At 53.1% G+C, this 23,469-nt stretch overlaps 1 protein-coding gene and 1 long non-coding RNA gene across 4 annotated transcripts in view; one reads left to right on the forward strand and one right to left on the reverse strand.

Moving 5' to 3' along the window:
* Nucleotides 1-391: 391 nt before the first annotated feature.
* Nucleotides 392-4,884, reverse strand: TUBB2A (tubulin beta 2A class IIa). Its single transcript, XM_067751870.1, has 4 exons — nt 4,732-4,884; nt 2,866-2,974; nt 2,421-2,531; nt 392-1,707 (listed from the first exon to the last, which is right to left on the reverse strand). Exons 1-4 carry the CDS (start codon nt 4,786-4,788, stop codon nt 647-649), a joined length of 1,338 nt encoding a protein of 445 aa, XP_067607971.1. The 5' UTR covers nt 4,789-4,884; the 3' UTR covers nt 392-646.
* A 90-nt stretch (nt 4,885-4,974) lies between these two features.
* LOC137231498 (uncharacterized) overlaps nt 4,975-23,469 on the forward strand; it is a 31,992-nt gene continuing 13,497 nt past the window's right edge. Inside the window, exons 1-4 of one of the 3 annotated variants that reach the window (XR_010946595.1) lie at nt 4,975-5,147; nt 5,803-5,926; nt 6,418-6,525; nt 16,130-21,506. This is a non-coding gene — a long non-coding RNA (uncharacterized lncRNA). Of the gene's footprint in view, nt 5,148-5,802; nt 5,927-6,417; nt 21,507-23,469 lie in introns of those variants that run through there. The other 2 variants (XR_010946596.1, XR_010946594.1) reach the window with 2 other exon arrangements.

A 23,469-nucleotide genomic window follows, 5' to 3' on the forward strand; every position in this document is an offset into this window, starting at 1 on the left:
ATCTGAGAGGTGCAAGCGTGCACTGGTCTTTGTATTCATCACATTGTTCACAGAGAAGTGGCTAAGCTGAAGACAGCCCTCGCCCGGGGCCCTGGATTCCACATGTTCTCGGGGTTGGTGCAACCACAGCAAGCCGAGGAGGAAGGTCGGCTTTGTCCCCAGATCTCTATCCACCTCCACACACCTGGGCTCCTTTCCTTGAATACTTTGGGTCAGTGAAGCTAAAAATATGCCTTCTGGTCTCTCTCTATTAAAAGAGAGGAAAGGCTATTAATTAAAAACATGAAAGTAGAAATCCTGTTTTCTTAAAATTACTAAACCTGGAAACACTTAGGAAACATTTAGTGAAAGAATAAAAATTGTTTGCAATAAAAATTAAGAGACCACGGGATTTGGACACATGCTTTTTTATTAGTATAGATATCTTAGACAACACTGCAGTTTCCAGAGGAGTCCCACGTTATTACACCAACAGTGTGAATTTCTGACAGAGGCAAGACTGAGCACCATAGTATACAAATAGAAGGACCATGCTTGATTGAGGACAACAGAAGTTCACTAAGGATGCACGACCTATTTCAGAAGTTCTCAGGCCTCCCCCTCGCTCTCCTCCTGGCCTCCGGCCACGTCCAGCCGCACACGGGGCTCAGGCCTCGTCCTCGCCCTCCTCCTCCTCAAACTCCCCCTGCTCGTCGGCCGTGGCGTCCTGGTACTGCTGGTACTCGGACACCAGGTCGTTCATGTTGCTCTCGGCCTCGGTGAACTCCATCTCGTCCATGCCCTCGCCCGTGTACCAGTGCAGGAAGGCCTTGCGGCGGAACATGGCCGTGAACTGCTCCGAGATGCGCTTGAACAGCTCCTGGATGGCCGTGCTGTTGCCGATGAAGGTGGCCGACATCTTGAGCCCGCGGGGCGGGATGTCGCACACGGCCGTCTTCACGTTGTTGGGGATCCACTCGACGAAGTAGCTGCTGTTCTTGTTCTGCACGTTGAGCATCTGCTCGTCCACCTCCTTCATGGACATGCGGCCCCGGAAGATGGCGGCCACGGTCAGGTAGCGGCCGTGGCGCGGGTCGCAGGCGGCCATCATGTTCTTGGAGTCGAACATCTGCTGCGTGAGCTCGGGCACCGTCAGCGCGCGGTACTGCTGGCTGCCCCGGCTGGTCAGCGGCGCGAAGCCGGGCATGAAGAAGTGCAGGCGCGGGAAGGGCACCATGTTCACGGCCAGCTTGCGCAGGTCGGCGTTGAGCTGGCCCGGGAAGCGCAGGCACGTGGTGACCCCGCTCATGGTGGCCGACACCAGGTGGTTGAGGTCCCCGTAGGTGGGCGTGGTCAGCTTCAGGGTGCGGAAGCAGATGTCGTACAGCGCCTCGTTGTCAATGGAGTAGGTCTCGTCCGTGTTCTCCACCAGCTGGTGCACGGACAGCGTGGCGTTGTAGGGCTCCACCACCGTGTCCGACACCTTGGGCGAGGGCATCACGCTGAAGGTGTTCATGATGCGGTCGGGGTACTCCTCGCGGATCTTGCTGATGAGGAGGGTGCCCATCCCGGACCCGGTGCCGCCCCCCAGCGAGTGGGTCAGCTGGAAGCCCTGCAGACAGTCACAGCTTTCTGACTCCTTCCGGACCACGTCCAGGACCGAGTCCACCAGCTCCGCGCCCTCCGTGTAGTGGCCCTTGGCCCAGTTGTTGCCGGCACCGCTCTGGCCTGCCGGAGGGAAAGGAGGATATCAGACACGAAAACTAGCAAAGGAATATTCCAGATTCTGTCATTTTGACTCTGCACTAGATTTAGAGATGACAGATTCTTCTCTTTTAGAAACCCTTCCTACCTACAAACAATTTTTCTATACCAGTGACCCTCAAAAACACTGGAGATCTAATAAAGCAAAAAGGTTAGTTCATATGAGGCAGTTAATTAAGAAGATGGTTTAACAAAACCCAATTGGTTTAAAATTAAGAACAAAGAACCTTATGTAAATACTTAAATCAGCTACAAGGAACAGGCAGGGTGGAGGCACACGTGATCAGAAGAGGCCACTCCAAGCAGCTGTCTCAGCCGCTCCTAACCTGTGCCTTTGGCCTTCGCTCCAGGAAATGCTTGCCTGTTGTCACTGGTCCTCTGAGATGACCAGTCACCTGGGAGCTGCTGTTGGAAGCTTCCCTTCGCTCTTTATTCTCTGCCCTCCCCAGGCTGCTCTGCCGTGGGACGGACCCTCTGCAGGCGGACCCCGTCCTTTGAACTGTGCGGAGAGGGACCAGAGGAGCGACAGCCCGTGGACCGGGGGCAGTTAGGCCAGGACTCAGGGCCTCTGTGGACACGCAGCCTCCAGCGGGGCACTCAGCAGTGAGCTGTGACCTCCACGGGATTCAGAAGGAAGTGGGCCTCCCGAGCCGGTGCTCGGGGACCACGCTACATACCGAACACGAAGTTGTCGGGCCTGAAGATCTGGCCGAAGGGTCCAGACCTGACCGAGTCCATGGTGCCCGGCTCCAGATCCACCAGGATGGCCCGAGGCACATATTTGTTACCTGCGGGGACAGAGCAGGACTCAGAGCTGCGGTAGGCAAAGGAATCACAGACAGCGCCCTGCTCTCTGGGCCTCTTACGGCAGAATTCAGCAGGGAAAATTCCAGATGAGACAAAAGTAGGAGATTAGAGGCGGCTTCTGCTCTACAAAGGGAGATAATGGCCTGCCTCGTCATGACAAACATGCAGGAGACTTCAGGAGCTCTGAAGTGTGTTTTTGAGCAGTTAAAAATGCATGCAGGAAGCCTTTCTTTGTCATTTGCATGTTCCTAATACATTGCGTCTGCCGCAGAACAGAAAGCAAGGTGAGGGGGCAGGAAAGCTTCCAATAATCACCGGCAGCTTCATTGTAGTACACGTTGATTCTCTCCAGCTGCAGGTCACTGTCTCCATGGTAACTGCCCGTGGGGTCGATCCCATGCTCATCGCTGATGACCTCCCAAAACTGGAAATAAAGAAAACCGCTTGACGGCCTGGCATCCGAAGTATCAGTAAAAATGGCTCCCTTCTCCCTCTCCTGTCCTTGGAACGGCGGCGTTGTGGTCAGACAGTCGAGGAGACCCAGACAGACCAATAGCTGCCTGCCCTGATCCTCCAGCAGCTGCTGCTGAGGGGCTCAGGAATCCGCCGCGCATCAGCCATATGATGGCGACAGGCTGAAAAGCTGGGAGGAGCCCTGAAGGAGGAGAGTGGCCACAGCCGCGGGGGCTGTCACCCCCGGCAGGGCTGAGTGTCAGCACCCCAGCTGATGGACGGGTCCTGGCAGGACCCACACAGGTGGACCCCGCCCTGCGGCTGCCGGCAGGGATCCGTGTTTCCTGGCACAAACCCGATCCAGCTCTCCAAGCGGCTTAGTGTTAGGCGCTGACATCTTACTGCCCTCTGGCCACTGACTGCAGCAGCGGAATGGTGGGGTAGCGCGGGCAGGAGCCCAGGAGCACGCGGGGGGCAGTGGCTGGAGCTGGCCACGGTGCGGGCGCAGGCTGCAGGCTGCATTGTGAATTTGCAGCAGGAAAGGGGGTGGGGGGGCTGGGGGGCAATATGGCGGTTCTGAAAGAGACCACGTCCTCGTGCAGGCGCCCGCCCACACCCATGCACCATGCCCGTGGCGCCTCGCCCACTGCGGGCGACAGTCACAGCCCTGGACGGCCACCTGCCGCCGCGCAGGCGGGAATCAGACTCCGACGTTATACGTCATTCTGTCTAGCTGGTGCTCGCATTAAGGGATCTAACATCCCTGTCTTTCGGACCCACGAGAAGTCTCCATAACATCTGTCACCCAATGACACTGCATTTTTTCATTCAAACTACAGACAAAATATACAAATTAAATTCCATATGAGGCCACTGGATTATCACGACCAAAGGCCCTATCCAAATCTCAGAGGCTAGTCAACCAGGGAAATACCAACCGCGTCCCTCAGAAGGGCCGGGTCCGAGGAAATTTCAAAGGGGCCTTGATTAATCACACACAGCTGCGTCGCCGCGCGCACCGCGGCAGGTTCTGTGGTTCCTGGGCCCCGCCCCGAGCCCGCGCCGAGAACGCGCCACCCGGGGCGGCGGCCCCCTCCCGGGCCCTGGCGCGCACCCTGGGGACCTGCCACCCCCCTCCCGCCCCTCGCGCGCACCCGGGGCCCCGCCACCCTTCCCCGACCCCTCCTCGGTCTTCACCCTGGGGACCCGTCGCCCCCTCCCGGGCCCTGGCGCGCACCCTGCGGATCCGCCGCCCCTTCCCCGGCCCCTCCCGGGCCCTGGCGCACACCCTGGGGACCCGCCACCCCTCCCCGACCCCCTCCTCGGTCTTCACCCTGGGTACCCGCCGCCCCCTCCCGGGCCCCTCCCGGGCCATGGCGCGCACCCTGCGGACCCGCCGCCCCCTCCCCGGCCCTGGAGCGCACCCTGGGGACCCGCCATCCCTCCCTGACCCCTCTTCGGTCTTCACCCTGGGGATCCACCACCCCTCCCCGACCCCTCCTCGGTCTTCACCCTGGGGACCCGCCACCCCTCCCCGACCCCTCCTCGGTCTTCACCCTGGGGACCCGCCACCCCTCCCCGGCCCCTCCTCGGTTTTCACCCTGGGGACCCGCCACCCCTTCCCGGCCCCTCACGCGCACCCTGGGGACCCGCCACCCCTTCCCGACCCCTCCTAGGTCTTCACCCTGGGGACCCAACGCCCCCTGCCCGGCCCGCCCCGGCGCGCACCTTGGCGCCGATCTGGTTGCCGCACTGGCCCGCCTGGATGTGCACGATCTCGCGCATGGTGCCGGCTGCGGAGCGGGTGGAGGCGCGGGCCCTAGGCTAGGCTGTGCGCAGCGCAAGGCGGCGGACACGGGCGCAGAAACCTGCCGCCGCCCCTCCGGCCGCGCCTTTTATAGCGGATGCCCCGCCCCCGCTCGGTGACGTCAGCGGGCGGGGCGCGGGGGCGGCGCGGAGGGGCGAGGGGACTGCGGCACCGCGAGGGGGAGCCGGGGCGCGGCGCGAGGTTCCGGCCGGGGTGGGCTGCGCGGGGTGCCCGTGGTGGGCAGCCCAGCCTTTCCCGTAGGGTTTGCGGCGTCCCTAGGCTCCCTGCCTCCCGGGCAGGGTCCCGGGCCCGCGGCCTCGATCTCCTCCTTTTCGGGGTGGGAATGGCGGCGGGTGCAACCGCGGGGAGGGGGTGCGGGGCGGGGAGGATGGGGGTCCCGGTGCGGGCCGAGAATGGCTGTCTTCGGGGGGCCGGGGATGGCGGGGTGGGCGCCCTCCGCCTCCGCCCACGTGTGGAAGGCGGTCGGTGGGGGAGGGGCCTGGAGAAGTGCCTGGGCGCCTGGGCCTGTCTCGCGTGTGCTTTGGGTCCTGGGTCCTCGCACAGGCCGCTTGCATGTGCAGAATATCGCGTGCGCGCCTGGGTGTCCCAGCGAGCACGGCATCCCGGCGTCAGCCCGAGCACGTGCCTTCCACGCGTTATGTCCCCTCGTGCCCACAGCCACCGTATGGGGCTCGACCTCCAGCTCCAGGCCACCAGCCGCGTGTGGCCACTCAACACCTGAACCCTGGGAGTCTGAACTGGGGTGTGCTTTCGTGTAAAATACTCATGCGGTTTCATGGACTCACGAAGTTTAAAGAATGTAAAATATTCCATTACTTATTGATTACTTATCAAAAGAATATCTTGGATATATTTTTGAAATTAATTTCACTTGCTTCTGTTAAATTTTTTAAATGACTGCCAGACGCACAGTGACGACTAGAAAATTTTAAATTACCTTCGTGGCTCACATTCTATTTCTGCTGTTCTAGAGTAAACATTATTACCATCCCAAGTTCACGGCTTGGAAAAGGAGGCTCAAAGAGTTGACCAGCCACCAGCCACAAAGCCTGTAAGTGAAGGCGTCTAGCTTCCTTCTACGAAGAGAAAGCCCAGGTGAGTTTCAAAGGCTTAGTCAGGGTGAGGTAAGATCCAACCGTAATTATCCCTACGAACCATCCTGAACGGGTGGCCAGGGAGTGGAGACCAGGGACTGCTTCCTTCTCTTTCTCTCTGAGACCAGTTTCTCCAGCTATAAAATGATAATTATAGGTGCCCTGCAGCCAGCTTTGTGAGTGGGAAACGAGAAGCTCTATATGAAAGCGGGTCAAGTTTATGGAGCAAAAATGCCCGCATAAAACCCAAGGTGATCCTGTCCTTATACATATTAAGCCCATTTGTCATGTTACTGGTGGGCAAAGTCACAGCTTCATCACCCCTGCTTCGGGAAGCCAGTCCTCGGAGTCCCTCTGCGGGCAGGCAGGTGCCTGGTTCCCCCTCCTGGGATGGGGGTGTATCTCTTAGGCTCCCTCCTCCTCTCTCCCTCCCGGTGCTGCTGGGCTCCCCTCGCTCAGCCCATCCCACTGATGCTGTACCCCCATGCCTAGGGCTTGGCTCGACCTTCTCACCACCGCTACCCCCAGCTTCCGCTCCCTGGGCTCTTCACGACCAGCTGGAGCCTTCCAGAACCTCTCCAGAGAACAGCTCTGCTCCAGGTAACTTCTGTGATTACACAGTTCCACGAAGATTTTCTAGAGATGACTGTGTCTTGGCCTTCATTGTTTCATTCAAGGTGGGGATTTGGGGCCGAGTAGAAGCAGAAGATGAGACCTGGAAGGGATGGTACTGGGGACAAGGGGACCTTAACAGGTGGGCATCTCTCTACGCGTGGAGGGTGTCCACTTCTCTGTGTCCTGGTCGGGTCGTTTTGTTACGTTGTGAAGATGAGAGATGCTTATTCGCTGAATGCTCAGTTCACAAATATTAAGTGACAGCATTGATTCCAGCAGGCCGGGGCCCCTGGGGATCCCTGGCAGCAAAGGCTGCCTCACTGCCACCCAGTGTGCACCCGGCCTGCTTCCTCCCCGGCACCCGCCCCATGTCTGTTCCTGTATAATCAGAGAAGCACGCGGGCAGAGTTGGAAATAGCGCTTGCCCGACCTAAGGTGACACACCCGAGGACTCTGAGCTGCCCTCCTCTGCCATATGCGTGACCCAAACGCCACCACATGGGCACACGGCACCTGTGCAGACAACAGCAGGAAATGGGGCCCACGGAACCTCTGTTCCCTGGCTTAGGCTTTGACGAGGTCTGGGGCGAAGGGGGTTGTTGCTGGCTTCTCTGTGTGTCTAAAAGGAACAGTTCTTCTGGCTGTCGGGCAGGGTGATGGGGGAGGTGAGTCAGTGTCTGCCTACCGTGGGCCATTTCCTGCTTTGGGCCTGATGTCATCGACTGCGTCTGGGCCACTCCCACCCCTAAGGGACTTTGGGGTGACGATGACAAAATTCAGACTGGTGGGGGAAGGTGTGAGTTCCCTGTGGAAGGCTAGGCCTGTGTCTTACTAAAGGGCTCTGCCTGCCCTTCCCCCTCTCCTGCCTCCGCTGAGAGCCTCTTAGTGAAAGTACCCTCTGAACGCCTGGCACCGTGATGGTGGTAATTACCGTTGCGTGATGCGTTGCTAAGTGCTGATGGGCTCTAGTTGAAATATGTTAGCTGGGGTCCTGAAATTTTGAGAACACCAGCTTCCTCTGCAGAATAATGAAAACCCAAGAACCATCTTAGCAATAACATTGTATCCAGTATCCTGGAACAGTCACATCCTATTTGTTTGTGCCCTCGGAGAAGGCCCAAGGGATGAGGCACCTCGATCTCTTTCCCCTGAAACATCTGAAATTTCCAGGCTTTTAGTAAAAGCATCTCTTGATGAAGATGGAGGAATTTTGCTGGAAGCATTTGAGGTGCTTCCTTTTTAAAAAGACTGTCTAAAGCAGAAACAGTCTGAACTCCAGTTTAATTTACTTTAAAGATGTCAGCTCCACCAGTTTATACATTTTTGCCCCAGACAGTAATAATTTAGAGTAAATATATGTAATGTTTCTCAGCTATCTTCTGGAATGTTTCATGTCCCAGTACGAATTATTTTTACTAGATTTGTCAATCGGGACCTTTCATAATTGAAAACAATGTATAGTACACCGTGTGTGTAATATACACATACATTGTATATACGTATATATTTTTATTGTGGTAAGAACGCATTTCATGTATACATATTTTCTGAATACAAAATTAGAAAATTTATAAAATACTAAAGAACACAAGTATGTCTTTCCACACTCCTCTAGATGTATTTTTTTCACTGTTCACGTTTGATATTTTCCTTTTTTTCCCTTTCGTGGGTTATTTAGATATTTTTGTTTGTTCCTTTAAAACATGGTTTCAGTCATTTTTGCCTTGGACATTAAGAATGAAAGATACTGTTATTCTTACGCTATGACTTAAATGAGACATAATCTCACAAATTCTCAAATATGTGTAACCTTTTCCCAACCGCTACCATTTTCCCCATAACCTAGAGAACCTGGACCGTACCAAATTCTCTGAGCAAACTCTGCTTCCCATGGCCAAGGCTGTTCACAGGACTGGAGTGAATTTCCCCTATTCAGCCCACCCCACATTCCCTGAGTGGTTAAGAGCACAGGCCCTGGATGGATGGAGTGGGTGCAAATCCTGACTCTGCCACTTATTAGCTGTGTGATCTAGGGCAAGTTACTTGACCTCTCTGTGCCTCTATTGCCTCATCTGTAAAGCGGAATAATAACAGTACCTGCTTCCTGGGGTTGTTTCGAGGACTGAGTGAATTAATATGGGAAAGCACCTAGAAGACCCCCCGACCGCACAAGTGAGGGGGTCCCAGAGACTGTATAGTGTTATAGCAATCTTAGCTATTGCAGTTGGCATCACTGTTTCCTTCCCTCCTTCCAGGGAGCTCTTCTCCATAAATCAGGGCTCAGTGCCAATGTCAGTCTCTCCACGATGTGCCCTCCTCTGTGCCTCGTAATACAGTGCACACACTTCCATGTTACAATCCTGGCCTCTAGTCCACGAGGCTGTGCACAGCAAGGAAAGGTGTTGTGGGAACGACGAGCTGCAGAGCTCCTAAGCGGGGAGCTGAGGATGTTCCTCCCCACCCCCAAACCCTGAGGGTCTGCAGGTCGATGGGCGTCCCCGAGCTGTGCAGGGCAGTTCTGAGCACAGGCACCCCGAGGGCAGGGCACGGACTGGACCATCCCCTGCAGGAGGCATGAAACCTGAGAGAGCCTTTTCCCCCCACTTTCCAACTTTCTGGCTCCCTCGCCACCTGTCTTCTGAATGCAGGCTTTCTTCACACCAAAATCTGAGTTGCCAGAGACTTTTGGTGAGGCCAGCCGTGCTGATGGCCACGGGGCCAAGCTGGGCACAGACGGGGTGCTGGTCATTTTCTCGGAAGCTCCAGAGCCCAGGGTTTGCTCTGTTTCAAGGCAAACAGATTATGGAAAAGACTGACGTCGGTATTCCCCTCTCCGAGGTGAGAAAGCCAGTAAGCTCTGCAGAGCCTAATCATTCTGTCTTCTGCTGAAAGTGTGCAGGGCAGAGGTGAACAGCAAGTAGGCATTGGGTATCCAGCCAGGCTGCTGCGGTCCTGTTCCCTCCGTCACCGCCCTCTGCTCTCCGGGGGCTCCCTGGCTCACCCATGCCCCATCCCAACTGCCAGGCTTTTCACCTGTAACACAAGACTCCAGGCCCACACTGTGCCCCCCACCACGTGGTCTGCACAGCTTTCTCTAGAATAGTCTTTGCAGAGGGGCGAGCAGCCACCTACCACCAAACTTGTAAAATCCGCCAGGGAAGATGCACTTGAAATATGCAGTGCCTTTTTTAACTATAAAATCATATTGAGGTACATCCTAAGAGTGTTTATCGGACCTTCGAGCACTGAAGTTCTGGAAAAATACAGTCTCCAGGACCTCCTCACTTGTGCGGCCAGGAGTCTTCAGAGAAACCCCCAAATTGTTTTCCTGTTCACAGTTCCCTCCTTTGTTTGCCAGCTAAGTCCCAGACATGCTTTATTTGACTGTGAAGAAATGCTACTTGTTTATCATCAGTTATTATCTATGCCTAGTTGTCATGTGGTACAAAACCAGTAACAAGCATCATTTCAACTACGGGGCGGATTAATTTTGTTACATTTATTACTGATTATACCAAATTTTGTTGAACACTCGTAGTCTGATGCTTTTGTAACTTGCTGTCAATATTTTCTTATTTTTCTTAATTAGAAGAAGTATTTGTTAGGTCTACTCTTTTAATCTTATCAGCAAAGCCAATTTTCCACTGGGTACCTGTAAGCATAGCCCGTGCTAGTTTTCAGGACCTGAGAAGATGGGGTGTGGAGGTGACAACTCCAAAATATGAAAAGAAAAACCTGCAATAGTTAAATTAATGTTTAATTAAATGAAACATAGCACATCAATTAGTCAAATGCAACTTAACTTTTATATGATAACATATAAGTTATAATAAAGTAAAAACTTTACAAAACGGAAATTTAAATACTTTTGATATGGTATGGGTGGCGCCTCCAGGAGCAGGAGTATCTTAGATGCACACAGCCCTTAAACAACTGGATCATCCATCCTTCACAATTAGTATCATTGTCTGGATATAAAGGAATACTTTAAATTTTTTTGATAACTAGAAGAAAGATGGAGATTAAAGAAGATAGAGACGCATTATATAGGAAAGGGATGCCCTGAGAGAGCTCGAACAGAGCTGTGAAGAGGGAGGGTGAGAGGCACGTGCGTGCGCTTTGCCTGGGAGGAAACCAGACGTCTTGGACCAGTCATTTCCCCGCACTGGCCGGCAGGGGGCGCATGGCCGCGGACCACTTGCTTGCTTTGGGTGAAGCGGGGAGAGATTTGGTGAATTACAGGATAGAGAAGCAATGTGCAGCCAGACACCTATGTGTACTGGGCGCTGCACAGTCAAATTTTAGTTAGCTCGTGGGGTTCGTGTGTGCCGTGCAGATTCGCAGGTGACTTTTACAGTTGCATAGTTTTGTGGGTTTTTTTTAACATCTTTATTGGAGTATAATTGCTTTACAGTGGCGTGTTAGTTTCTGCTTTATAACAAAGTGAATCAGCTATACATATACGTATATCCCCATATCCCCTCCCTCTTGTGTCTCCCTCCCATCCTCCCTGTCCCACCCCTCTAGGTGGTCACAGAGCACCGAGCTGATCTCCCTGTGCTATGCGGCCGCTTCCCACTAGCTATCTGTTTTACATTTGGTAGTGTATATATGTCCATGCCACTCTCTCACTTCGTCCCAGCTTACCCTTCCCCCTCCCCATGTCCTCAAGTCCATTCTCTACATCTGTGTCTTTGTTCCTGTCCTGACCCTAGGTTCTTCAGAACCTTTTTTTTTTTTTTTAAATTCCATATATATGTGTTAGCATATGGTATTTGTTTTTCTCTTTCTGACTTACTTCACTCTGTATGACAGACTCTAGGTCCATCCACCTCACTACAAATAACTCAATTTCGTTCCTTTTTATGGCTGAGTAATATTCCACTGTATATATGTGCCACAGCTTCTTTATCCATTCATCTGTCGATGGACACTTAGGTTGCTTCCATGTCCTGGCTATTGTAAATAGAGCTGCAATGAACATTGTGGTACATGACCCTTTTTGAATTATGGTTTTCTCAGGGTCTATGCCCAGTAGTGGGATTGCTGGGTCGTATGGTAGTTCCATTTTTAGTTTTTTAAGGAACCTCCATACTGTTCTCCATAGTGGCTGTATCAATTTACATTCCCACCAATAGTGCAAGAGCGTTCCCTTTTCTCCACACCCTCTCCAGCATTTATTGTTTGTAGATTTCTTGATGATGGCCGTTCTGACTGGTGTGAGATGATATCTCATTGTAGTTTTGATTTGCATTTCTCTAATGATCAGTGATGTCGAGCATCCTTTCATGTGTTTGTTGGCAGTCTGTATGTCTTCTTTGGAGAAATGTCTGTTTAGGTCTTCTGCCCATGTTTGGATTGGGTTGTTTGTTTGTTTATTATTGAGCTGCATGAGCTGCTTGTATATTTTGGAGGTTAATCCTTTGTCAGTTCCTTCATTTGCAAATATTTTCTCCCATTCTGAGGGTTGTCTTTTCATTTTGTTTATGGTTTCCTTTGCTGTGCAAAAGCTTTTAAGTTCCATTGGGTCGCATTTGTTTTTATTTCCATTTCTCTAGGAGGTGGGTCAAAAAGAATCTTGCGGTGATTTACGTCATAGAGTGTTCTGCCTGTGTTTTCCTCTGAGAGTTGTGCAGTGTCTGGTCTTACATTTAGGTCTTTAATCCATTTTGAGTTTATTTTTGTGTATGATATTAGGAAGTGTTCTCATTTCATTGGTTGCATAGTTTTGTAATTCATGCGAGCTTGGGTCCCTCTGAGATCCCAGGACTGAGGTCGGAGGAATGAAGCCGAGGATGGGGCACAGGTGAGCTGTCGAGGCTGACCAGTGTTAACCCAGGCCCAGACCTGCTCTCCGGCCTTACTGCTGGGCTGGAAGGAGGTGATGAGAAAGCAAGACAAGGGAACCAGGAAGCGCAGGCGTACGTCCGAGTGGGGCCTGTCCCTGCGGGGCTGCTGCCGCGAGTCCAGAGCCTAAGACAGAAGTTTCCGTCCTAACTTCCTGCACTGGCAAATTTGAACCACTGAACTGGAGCCAGTCCTCAGGGAGGTTGCAAGGCTGGCTCAGCTGCCTTTTTCATTTTTGCCCACCTCTTGCTGCCCTTCCCCCACCTTGAGCACACAGGCTCCACCCCCTCATGAAAATCCTTACCAAGAAGATAATTTAATACCAATCCATTAAGGCCTTATTCTGATGAGCAAGTATATTAACTCTTCCAAGAATGATCACGTAGAGGCATAGACTTCTGTGGTCAAAGGGACCTGAAAATCAAATATTCAAACAGTGAAAGATATTCCAGAACTAGCCTGTCTCGGTCCCCCGCGCAGAATTCCTGACAAGAAGCCACAAAGCCTGTTCTGAAGCAGCTTCCTGGACAGGACTAAGGCTCAGAGAGATTAAAATACTTGCCTAAAGCCCTACAGCTACTAAGTAGAAAACTCACGTCCTTTATGAACGCAGATCCAGATCGTCGGAACCGAGGTTCCAGGAACCATGTTTGTTTCGGTCCCCAAGCTGTCCGTTCCTGGTAGGCAGAACTCGAAGCCCCAAAGTTCACCAGCCCCGGGTGCACACACCTTTTCCCAGTTATTCAATCGAACGCTAATCTCAGTGCTGTGGGAAGGGATTCTGCAGGTGTAATTCAGGCCCCAAATCAGTTGACCTTAAAATAGGGAGATTACCTGGCCGCGCCTTCACTAATCACGTGAGCCCTTTAAGGGAGAATTTGCTCCAGCTGGTGGCAGAAGCCTTCAGAGTTTCAGTGCAGTGGAGGTCCTCTCCTGGTGGCCTTGAAGGTGAGGCTGCCGGGTTGCGGGCCACGTACTGGTGTCGGCGGGCACCTCCAGGAGCTGAGCACGGCCTCTGGCCGACCGCCAGGAAGCCAGCAGGGGCCTCAGACCCCAGACTGCGGGCAACTGGATTCTGCTAACCACCTGAGGGGTGCTGGGGGACCCGAGCTGCAGATGGAGCAGCCTGGACGGTCGGCTGTGCATGGCCCCCAGCAGAGAACCTGCTGCACCCCGCCAGACACCGTAAGTTTGTTATGAGGGTCCCGCCATCGGGCTGCGGCAGCGTGTTGCACACAGTGCACGAGAAAAGTGCACCACGGCCTCCCCTTTGGTCTGAGGTCAGTGCCCCTGCCCTGAAACAAGGATTTTACTCTATTCGTTTTAATTATAAAATGCTCTTTTTAAATATTTTATTACTTTATTGAAGTATAGTTGATTTACAGTATTGCGTTTCAGGTGAACAGCAAAGTGATTCAGTTTTATATATATTTCTTTTTCAGATTCTTTTCCGTTATAGGTTATTACAAGCTGTTGAATATAGTTCCCTGTGCTATACAGGAAATCCTCGTTGCTTATCTATTTTATATATAGTAGTGTGTATATGTTAATCCCAAGCTCCTAATTTATCCCTCCCCCTCCCCCTTTCCCTTTTGGAAACCGTAAGTTTGTTTTCTATGTCTGTGAGTCTGTTTCTGTTTTGTAAATAAATTCATTTGTATTATTTTTTTAGATTCCACATATAAGTGATATACAGTATTTGTCTTTCTCTGTCTGACTTACTTCACTTAGTATAATATCCTCTAGGTCCATCCATGTTGCTGCAAATGGCAGAATTTCATTCTTTGTTATGGCTGAGTAATATTCCATTGTATACAGAGACCACATCTTCTTTATCCGTTCATCTATCGGTGGACATTTAGGTTGCTTTTATATCTTGGCTATTGTAAATAGTGCTGCTATGAACATTAGGGTACATGTATCTTTTCAGATTAGAGTTTTTGTCTTTTCCGGATATACACCCAGGAGTTGAATTGCTGGGACCATATGGTGACTCTATTTTTAGCTTTTTGAGGAACCTCCATACTGTTCTCTGTGGTGGCTGTACCGATTCACAGCCCCACTAACAGTGCAAGAGGGCTCCCTTTTCTCCACACCGTCTCCAGCATTTATTATTTGCAGACGTTTTGATGATGGCCGTTCTGACTGGTGGGAGGTGATACCTCATTGTAGTTTTGATTTGCATTTCTCTGATAATTGGCGATGTTGAGCATATCCTCATGTGTTTGTTGGCCACCTGTATATCTTTGGAGAAATGTCTGTTTAGGTCTTCTCATTTTTTGATTGTTTGTTCTTTTTTTGATATTGAGCTGTATGAGCTGTTTACGTATTTTGGAATTAACCCCTCGTCGGTTGCATTATTTGCATGTATTTTTTCCCAGTCTATAGGTTGTCTTTTCGTTTTGTTTATGGTTTCCTTTGCTTTTAAGTTTGATTAGGTCCTATTTGTTTATTTTTGCTTTTATTTCTATTGCCTTGGGAGACTGACCTAAGAAAATATTGCTACGATTTATGTCAGAGAATGTTTTGCCTATGGTCTCTTCTAGGAGTTTTATGGTATCATGTCTGTGTTTAAGTCTTTAAGCCATTTCAAGTTTATTGTTCCGTGTGTTGAGCGGGTGTGTTCTAACTTCATTGATTTACACACGGCTGTCCAGTTTTCCCATCACCACTTGCTGAAGAGATGCTTTTCTCCATTGTATGTTCTTGCCTCCTTTGTCGAAGATTGACTGTAGGTGGTTGGATTTATTTCTGGGCCTGAGACAAGGATTTGAGTGGAAGTTTGTTAGGGGGCTGATCCCAGGAAGCCTGGGAGGGCAATGGGGACGGAGCGGGGAAAGGAAGGAAGGAAGCGGCATTCTGCACTGGGGTCCGTAAGAGACCCCATCACTGAGTTGCCCCCCTGAGTCAGGGAAGCTGGGCTATTTAGCCTCCAGCCTGTCCTTGACTGGTCTCCTTCCAGAGGGGTGTTACAGGCAAGACACGCAGAAGGGGGCCTGGGAAGGACAGTCAGCTATGGAGGTGCTCATTCGGAGGTACCTCCCCGTCTAGCGACACAGGCCACGTAGCCCGGGGTCCTGGTCGGGGCCCTTAGCTGGTGACGCTGTCTTCTCCGTGCTTTTCAGTTCCTGCAGTTTTCATGCTCCCCAGGTGCTCTCTTCACTAGCTAAGCATCTCCAGTCTCTTCCTGGACCCCCATGAAACAGGAATCCGAGTCCTTTACAATCTGGGGTCGGGTGGGGGGACTTTGCACCCAGAACTGGCTGGGTGGCTCCCAGCTGAGAGCTGTCACCAGCGCTGCTCTGACCGCGTCAGCTTCCAGGCAGCCGCCTCATTCTGGCAACTCAGGTGAAGCTGTCCTGCTTCTTTGTGGGGCTGCAAAGAGCACGTCGCGCTTCCTGCCACTCTGCCAGTAGTGCTGGGATCGTAGGGGAAGGACGTTTCATTACTGGGTGGACCTGGGCCTGCGTCTGGGGGAAGGGCCTCGTGTTCACAGCCGGTTTGCTCAGGCCTGCGTTCAGTATTTAAAATACTTAAATCAGCTACTAGGAGCAGGCAGGGTGGAGGCACACGTGATCAGAAGAGGCCACTCCAAGCAGCTGTCTCAGCCGCTCCTAACCTGTGCCTTTGGCCTTCGCTCCAGGAAATGCTTGCCTGTTGTCACTGGCCCTCTGAGATGACCAGTCACCTGGGAGCTGCTGTTGGAAGCTTCCCTTCGCTCTTTATTCTCTGCCCTCCCCAGGCTGCTCTGCCGTGGGACGGACCCTCTGCAGGCGGACCCCGTCCTTTGAGCTGTGCGGAGAGGGACCAGAGGAGCGACAGCCCGTGGACCGGGGGCAGTTAGGCCAGGACTCAGGGCCTCTGTGGACACGCAGCCTCCAGCGGGGCACTCAGCAGTGAGCTGTGACCTCCACGGGATTTAGAAGGAAGTGGGCCTCCCGAGCCGGTGCTCGGGGACCACGCTACATACCGAAGTTGTCGGGCCTGAAGATCTGGCCGAAGGGTCCAGACCTGACCGAGTCCATGGTGCCCGGCTCCAGATCCACCAGGATGGCCCGAGGCACGTATTTGTTACCTGCGGGGACAGAGCAGGACTCAGAGCTGCGGTAGGCAAAGGAATCACAGACAGCGCCCTGCTCTCTGGGCCTCTTACGGCAGAATTCAGCAGGGAAAATTCCAGATGAGACAAAAGTAGGAGATTAGAGGCGGCTTCTGCTCTACAAAGGGAGATAATGGCCTGCCTCGTCATGACAAACATGCAGGAGACTTCAGGAGCTCTGAAGTGTGTTTTTGAGCAGTTAAAAATGCATGCAGGAAGCCTTTCTTTGTCATTTGCATGTTCCTAATACATTGCGTCTGCCGCAGAACAGAAAGCAAGGTGAGGGGGCAGGAAAGCTTCCAATAATCACCGGCAGCTTCATTGTAGTACACGTTGATTCTCTCCAGCTGCAGGTCACTGTCTCCATGGTAACTGCCCGTGGGGTCGATCCCATGCTCATCGCTGATGACCTCCCAAAACTGGAAATAAAGAAAACCGCTTGACGGCCTGGCATCCGAAGTATCAGTAAAAATGGCTCCCTTCTCCCTCTCCTGTCCTTGGAACGGCGGCGTTGTGGTCAGACAGTCGAGGAGACCCAGACAGACCAATAGCTGCCTGCCCTGATCCTCCAGCAGCTGCTGCTGAGGGGCTCAGGAATCCGCCGCGCATCAGCCATATGATGGCGACAGGCTGAAAAGCTGGGAGGAGTCCTGAAGGAGGAGAGTGGCCACAGCCGCGGGGGCTGTCACCCCCGGCAGGGCTGAGGGTCAGCACCCCAGCTGATGGACGGGTCACCCGTGGGGGCAGTGGCCAGAGCTGGGACCCTACTGTCGAGTAAGACACATTCAGACTTAGAGATGGAGCGACTTTAATGGAAAAGAGTGTTACCGTAGGGAGAGTGCTCCGATCTCAGAAGCGTGCAACAAGCATGCAGGATGGAAGAGGACAGGCTTTTCTCTGCAGGGAGGGGTGAACAGGGCTAGCGTGAACTTTGTGGGCGGGGAGGAAGAGAGGGTGGGACAAGCAGATGTGAAATCAGCTCGCTGCAGCCGGAAGAGGGTTCTGTCGTCAGCAGACCCTCAGCCTGTTACAGGTGCAGCGTTCACCTGTGTGCTTGCTTCAGCCTGGGGGCCGTGGAGGCGGGACGGACTGCAGTTTGGTAAGAGGTGGGCAATTGTTAACACCTGGTCGTTGCCCCGTTGTTTTATACAGACAAAATCTGTGGTTAAACGCTACTAGGGATGAATAAGTGTGAGGTTGACGTGAGTTCGGTTAGCTGTCAGGGCTGGGTGAGCTTCCAGGTTCCTGGTGGCCCTGGAGGACCAGCTGTTACCATCTGCTGAGCACGTTCCTGGCCTGGCAGGTGTTAGAGGCTCTTAGAGACCAGGGGTTTCACGAGAGGTATGCTTAGGAATATTATTTTTAAAAAATACTACAGGTTAAATGAGGGAGTAAAAACACAATCTGAAGTTGGAAGGCAGTTGGTTGAGAAGGCTGTGAGACGTTGGGCCTGGAGTGTATTTAAATGGCAGCGTGAGAGCGACAGTGGCAATCTGATGGATTTCTCCGTTTGCGGTAAATATTTCGGGCGGCGGCATAGACATTTATGGGATAGCCTGCACAGCCGTTACTCCTGACCTCTGCCCCAGGGCCCCTTTGGGCAGCCCAGAGCATGCCCAATGGCAGACGACTGTTGAGGACCGTTCACTGAGTTCCTGGAGTTCTCTCGTGTTGCTGTGTGTCCTCGGTAAGACTGTGCACGGTGCTGGTCACTTCCTGAAGCAGAGGAGGAAAGCGTAGAGGTTCTGGCAAACTGGCTGTGTGGCCCACCGGCCGCAGCTCCAGACACACATGTCCGCACGTGATCTGCACGTTCAAGCCTTTTGAGAGCCCTCCCAGTCCCTTAGCCTCTTGTTCTAAGGCTTCTTGAAAACCTGGCAAGGAAGGAGGGTCAGAGCCTCTTTCTGCAGCCAGGATTCTGCAGGTGGACTTGTGGCTGTAGCACGCTTCTGTCCCATGAAGATAGCCACAGGTAGCTTTTGGATCATCTAGTGCCTGAAAGCTGAAATCAGAGGTAATAGTGCAGTTATGGTGATGGAAGAAAGCAGTCTGGTTAAAAATTTGATAAGGGCCAGTAAGATTCGCTAGTAACAGGATCTGATCCAACCGCAGGCATGATCTTCCCAGTTTGGGCCCTGCCCTGCCCCATGGGAGACATTTATAGAGCCAAGAGGTCATATCCACCAGACCCTGCACCATGTGCCACATCCTAGGATGTCTGAACTTCCTGCCTAGTCTGCTCCAAGCCCACTTCTAGCGCAGAGATGAGCCTCTCTCCCAGCCCAGGGTCTTCCTGAGGGCAGGTTATTGAAACTTAGTACAGAAAAGGTGCCTGCCGTGTGCACCCCTAGGACCAAGGGGAGGCCGTGTGGGGAGAGGGAGTGGTGGGGTTTGGCGTGTGGGCTGGGATGTCCACGAACACGCCCCTGAAGCCCAAGAGAAACTCTGAACACGGAGCTCCAGGCGAGCGCCCCAGGCTGGCAATACTCCGTGCACAGTGTCACACGTGGATGCAGGGCAGTGACGTGTCCTGACTCCATGGAAGGACAACAGAAGCCCTGTGTCTGGTTCATCTCTGGACTCAGCCCTTTGCGTTCTTCCCTTGGCTGATCTTAGCCTGTATCCTTTCCCTGTGAAAACAAAACAGAACTGTCACTGCGAGGGTAACAGCTTTCGGTAAAGTTCTGAGTCCTCCTAGTGAATTACCAAACCTGAGGGTGCTCTTGGGGACCTTTGACCTTGCAGTTGGTATCTGAAGCAAGAATAGTCTTGGAGACCGTTCCCTCCAACCTCACAGTTGGCCCAGATGCTTCACAGTTGGTGTCAGAAGTGACATTTGCTCGTGTGACCCTGACTCACGGAAACATATGGTTCAAGAAGAGGGGGGGATGATGGGGTGGGGGGTGATGAACCTGTGGTTCCTAGGGGACCCCAGGTCAGCCAAGGTGTAGAACTGGAGCTGTGCCGCACTTAGTTATCAGAGGTAAAAGTCTCACCATGGCTCCAGCCCCTGAGTAGTTAGCTCACTGGACGCGTGAGAAAATGTGGAGTAACAAAGGACAAGCGAATGAGTGTCCGTCCTGCGTGTTGTTCTCTGCAATAAGCCAAGTGAAAGTGGGGTGTCAGGATGCATCTTGAGGCTGCGCCACGCTTGGATTCGGGCTGCTCCGAGCTAACTCAGGGCTGCCACCAAACGGGATAGTTAAGCCAAAGACACAGATGGCTGAGATCTGCGAGATAATGGGGAAGAGACAAAGGGGAAAGTCGGAGCCGGTCCCAGTGGGGTTCAAATCTGTGAGCGGTTCCTATTGGAGAAGTTAAGCAGACATTGATGGGATCAGAATAAAGGTCTTGCTGCAGCACTCTCCGAAGTCAGATGGACCCATGGGAGCCTCTGCTGGTTCCTCCACATTGAAGGGCCCTAAATCTGCTTCGTTCGCCTTGGTTTGGAGGAATTTTAAAAGCTGGAAGGCACAGATGACAATGAGACAGCTGACCAAGAATTTCATGAGGTGACGGCCCCATAGTCTAATCAGGGCACAGACTGGCTAAGAGCCCAGGTCTCTTGGGCAATCCCCCTCCCCTGCCCCGAGCTGGGAGCCCAGGATGTGTGCCCGTGAGGGGGCAGAAGGCTTGGGGGGGGGGGCGGGGGGACGAGGTGCTTTGGGAGATCCTTGACACGGGGGCCGTGCACTCTGCTACCAGAGCTACAGTTAGATTCGGAGGATACGGGGAGGAAAGAGTCGGTGGGACTGAGGTGAAAGTTTGGATGAAAACTGAAATGTTCCGGCAGACTCTGTGAAGTGGTTGTGTGTCCTTTACCTGAATGCTTCATGGGGACGGATGTTGTGTCTGACTGGAGAATGCCTCCCCTTCTAGTATTATAAACCAGGAGGCAGGTGAAGCCACCCCCGGCTTTATTACTGTTGATTCGACAGCCGAGGGGTCGTCACCGAGATGGCCTGAGCCCCCAGCTTGCTCACGCGACCGGGCGAAGTACGGAGAGATTATCTGTACGGTGAACCGCGTCGGGTGCAGACCGGGGCTTACGGCAGAAGCCTGTGGATCCCGCCTGGCAGTGACCGCTGGGATTCCCGCTGGAGAATTCCGGAAAATTTCCATTGCAAAGATCATTCCTAGCCTGCTTTGAACATTATTTGAAACCGCCCCGATGGCTGAAGGACCTAAGATAACCTCGAACCTGAAAGACCCGTAGGGTCTTGGGTGACGTCAGAGAAATGCTCTCTAGAGAGGGGCGTGCGAAGGGCGTCCCGTAGTGGATGGAGATGGTTCGCACAGGAAAGGGCGCTGACGGAACACGAGGAGGAGAGGGCACCTCCCCCAGGACTAACTCTGGAGCCGCCTGGTTCGCCCTGTCAACAACTCTCCTGACCAGCAAAGGGCTGCTTGGCTTGTGGCTGGCAGTTCTGAAGCGAGCGCACAGCATCCCGTCCGGAGAGCTGCCGCTGTAGCTGAAGGAGGAAGGAAGCCGTCAGCTCGGTGGCCTGGAAGGCGAGCTACTTGTCTCTATGTTTGGGCTTTTAATGACTCAGGGGTTGTGGCCAGTGGCCTGGCCCTAGGGTCAGGCAGACGGGCAGCGGAGCCTGGCCTGTCAAAGGGCCGCCCGCGTGGGGCACAGCCCTGTAGGAGTCACTCTGGGAGTTTGAGGGGTGCATCAGTGTAGGGCGTGCTCGCTGCCCACGAGAAGCTCCCCCTTCGGGGATCGGGAGAGGTTGGGACGGGCAGGTGGCCATCCTTGAGGTGGCCTCGTGGGTCCACGAACTCGGTGGACGTGTGGGTACCACAGCAATGCAGAGATGGGCTGAATCTAGATATACTCCTCGTGAGGCACAAAATGGCAGCCGTACAGTCTGTGCAGGAAGGACGGAGGCTGCTCCGGGGGAGGGTGATGCCCACGCCGGCAGGTGGCGCTGTGCTGCTTCCCCCGGCCCCGCCGCCGTGGCAGTAGACACTCTGAGTTAGGTTTTGCGTGCCTGGTGGAAGAGGCAGTTGTACGAAATACTGTAAAAGGACTGGAACAGAAGGTATTGTACCAATTTGGACCACGGAGTCGCATTTCTTCCCATCGAGGACCCCACTCTCATCCTGAGAAATAGTCGGGTGGATCACTGGAACGGGCAATGATTCCTGCAAGGAGGGCCGGCTTACACACCTCTGTGAATGTGTGCTCACACTCAACAGGAAGGGGGCCGTGGATGGTCCACCGGGGAGGTTCCTCCACTTTTCTGTGGTATCTGGGGTACAAGTGGGAGGGATGCTGATAGGACTGTACAGCCGTTTCCCACATCACCTCAACTTCCGTTTTCTGGATGCAGTGGTCCTGGGACCAGGGCAGCAACCACTGGCCAGTAGTAGGGTTGATGCCTAAGCACGAGACTCTCACTGTGCCCTCCCATCTTTATGTCAGAATCCCTAAGGGCCAGAGGGAGTGGGTTGTGCCTTGATCTTATCTGGCAAAAACCCTCCCCTACAGAAAGGACGGGGGCACTGAAGGGGGGGCTTGCCAGACTACCATTGCTGCTGCCAACCCAGCACGGAGGCTGAGCCTAGCATCCTTTCGAACAGAGGTGGACAAGTCTGTTAAAAATCAGATGATAAATGTGGAACGGGAGCTGAGGATAAAGGAGTGAGTAAGTAGATGGTTTGTGCAGTGAAGGAAATCCAACGTTATGTTGGTGCCTTGAGAGAGACTCGGAACACGAGATGGTGGGGGCGCTTAGCCCGGGTACACCGGCTGCCTGAGAGGGTGGGGCTGTCTGTTGCCGACACCACGCTTGCTTTTGGAACCGGAATGGTCGAGTGGAAGCCTACAGAACTGGGTGGCATCACTCACGGAGCGTCGTAGGTTGTGATGATGCCCTGGTCCCATTGTCGATGACTCAGTGGGACTCTGATGAAGTGTAACCTTTTGACTTTCGTTTGTCAGGCTGCCACACTGTGATACGGGGGCGACGCTGGCCTTGTTGGTGGGACTCAACCACCCTATGTAAACACGTCTGACAATAATACTGATGTTGATGATCAAATATAGTGAGAAATGGAGTTAGAGCCTATTCAGGACGTAATAAAATGACTAGCTTGGGGAAGAACTGGGTTGACCCAACTGTCAGCTCATTTTTATGCTGCATAGTTCTGTACAAGTTTATCACGAGGGGAAAAGTAATCAACTTAGTACCAAAAGATGGAAATACATGTACTGGCCTTGTAGGGTAAATCGATGGGTTGTTTCCTATTGCTCAGTCTGATAAATACTATATCAAGTATAGATTCTCAAAGATGACTGCTTTGCTGTAAGAGAGCCTTGGCCAGAAGCCAGGGGTGGCCTGTGTGGTGGAGAACTAATCTCACCCAGGAGAGGTCTGGTCTCTCCCCTCGGCTGCCGGGAGGTGACTTCCAGGCCCCTGGAATGTCCTGCCTGATACGAGTGCGCTGTTCGCTTGGGGGGCTTTGGCCACTGACTGTCTAAGGAATGACTTGCAGTTGGGGTTCTGGGCCACACGGTACCAGGTGAGACCTCCCAGGAACTAGAGACCAAAGGCCTCAGCGTCCAGGAGGAGCTGGGGCAAGAGGCTGCTGGGTAGGCCGGGAGGTGGTCAAGCCCCAGTAGGAACTCTGGGCTCACAGGTTCAGGTCATCGACCTCGTGGGTGATGCTCCATGTGTGTGGTCTCACATCGACGGCAGGGGCTTAATGTGTCCACGTCCCCACGGGGAGAGGACCACTGGGCCCCTGGCCCTCTGTCGGACACCCCGGGACACCTCCCATGTTTCTCCCCCCTCAGCTGATTTTAACCCACGTGCTTTCCCTGTGATAAACCATAAGCAGGAGCAGAACAGCTTTCAGTGAGTTCTATGAGTCCTTCTGGCAGATTATTGAAACGGAGGGTGGTTTGGGGAACCCCTCAAACTTGTACCTGTCAGAAGTGAGGGCAGTCTTCTGTGTGGACACTGTGCCCCCCGCCC

Source organism: Pseudorca crassidens, chromosome 10 (genome assembly GCF_039906515.1).
Source record: "Pseudorca crassidens isolate mPseCra1 chromosome 10, mPseCra1.hap1, whole genome shotgun sequence".
NCBI classification, from domain to species: domain Eukaryota; kingdom Metazoa; phylum Chordata; class Mammalia; order Artiodactyla; family Delphinidae; genus Pseudorca; species Pseudorca crassidens.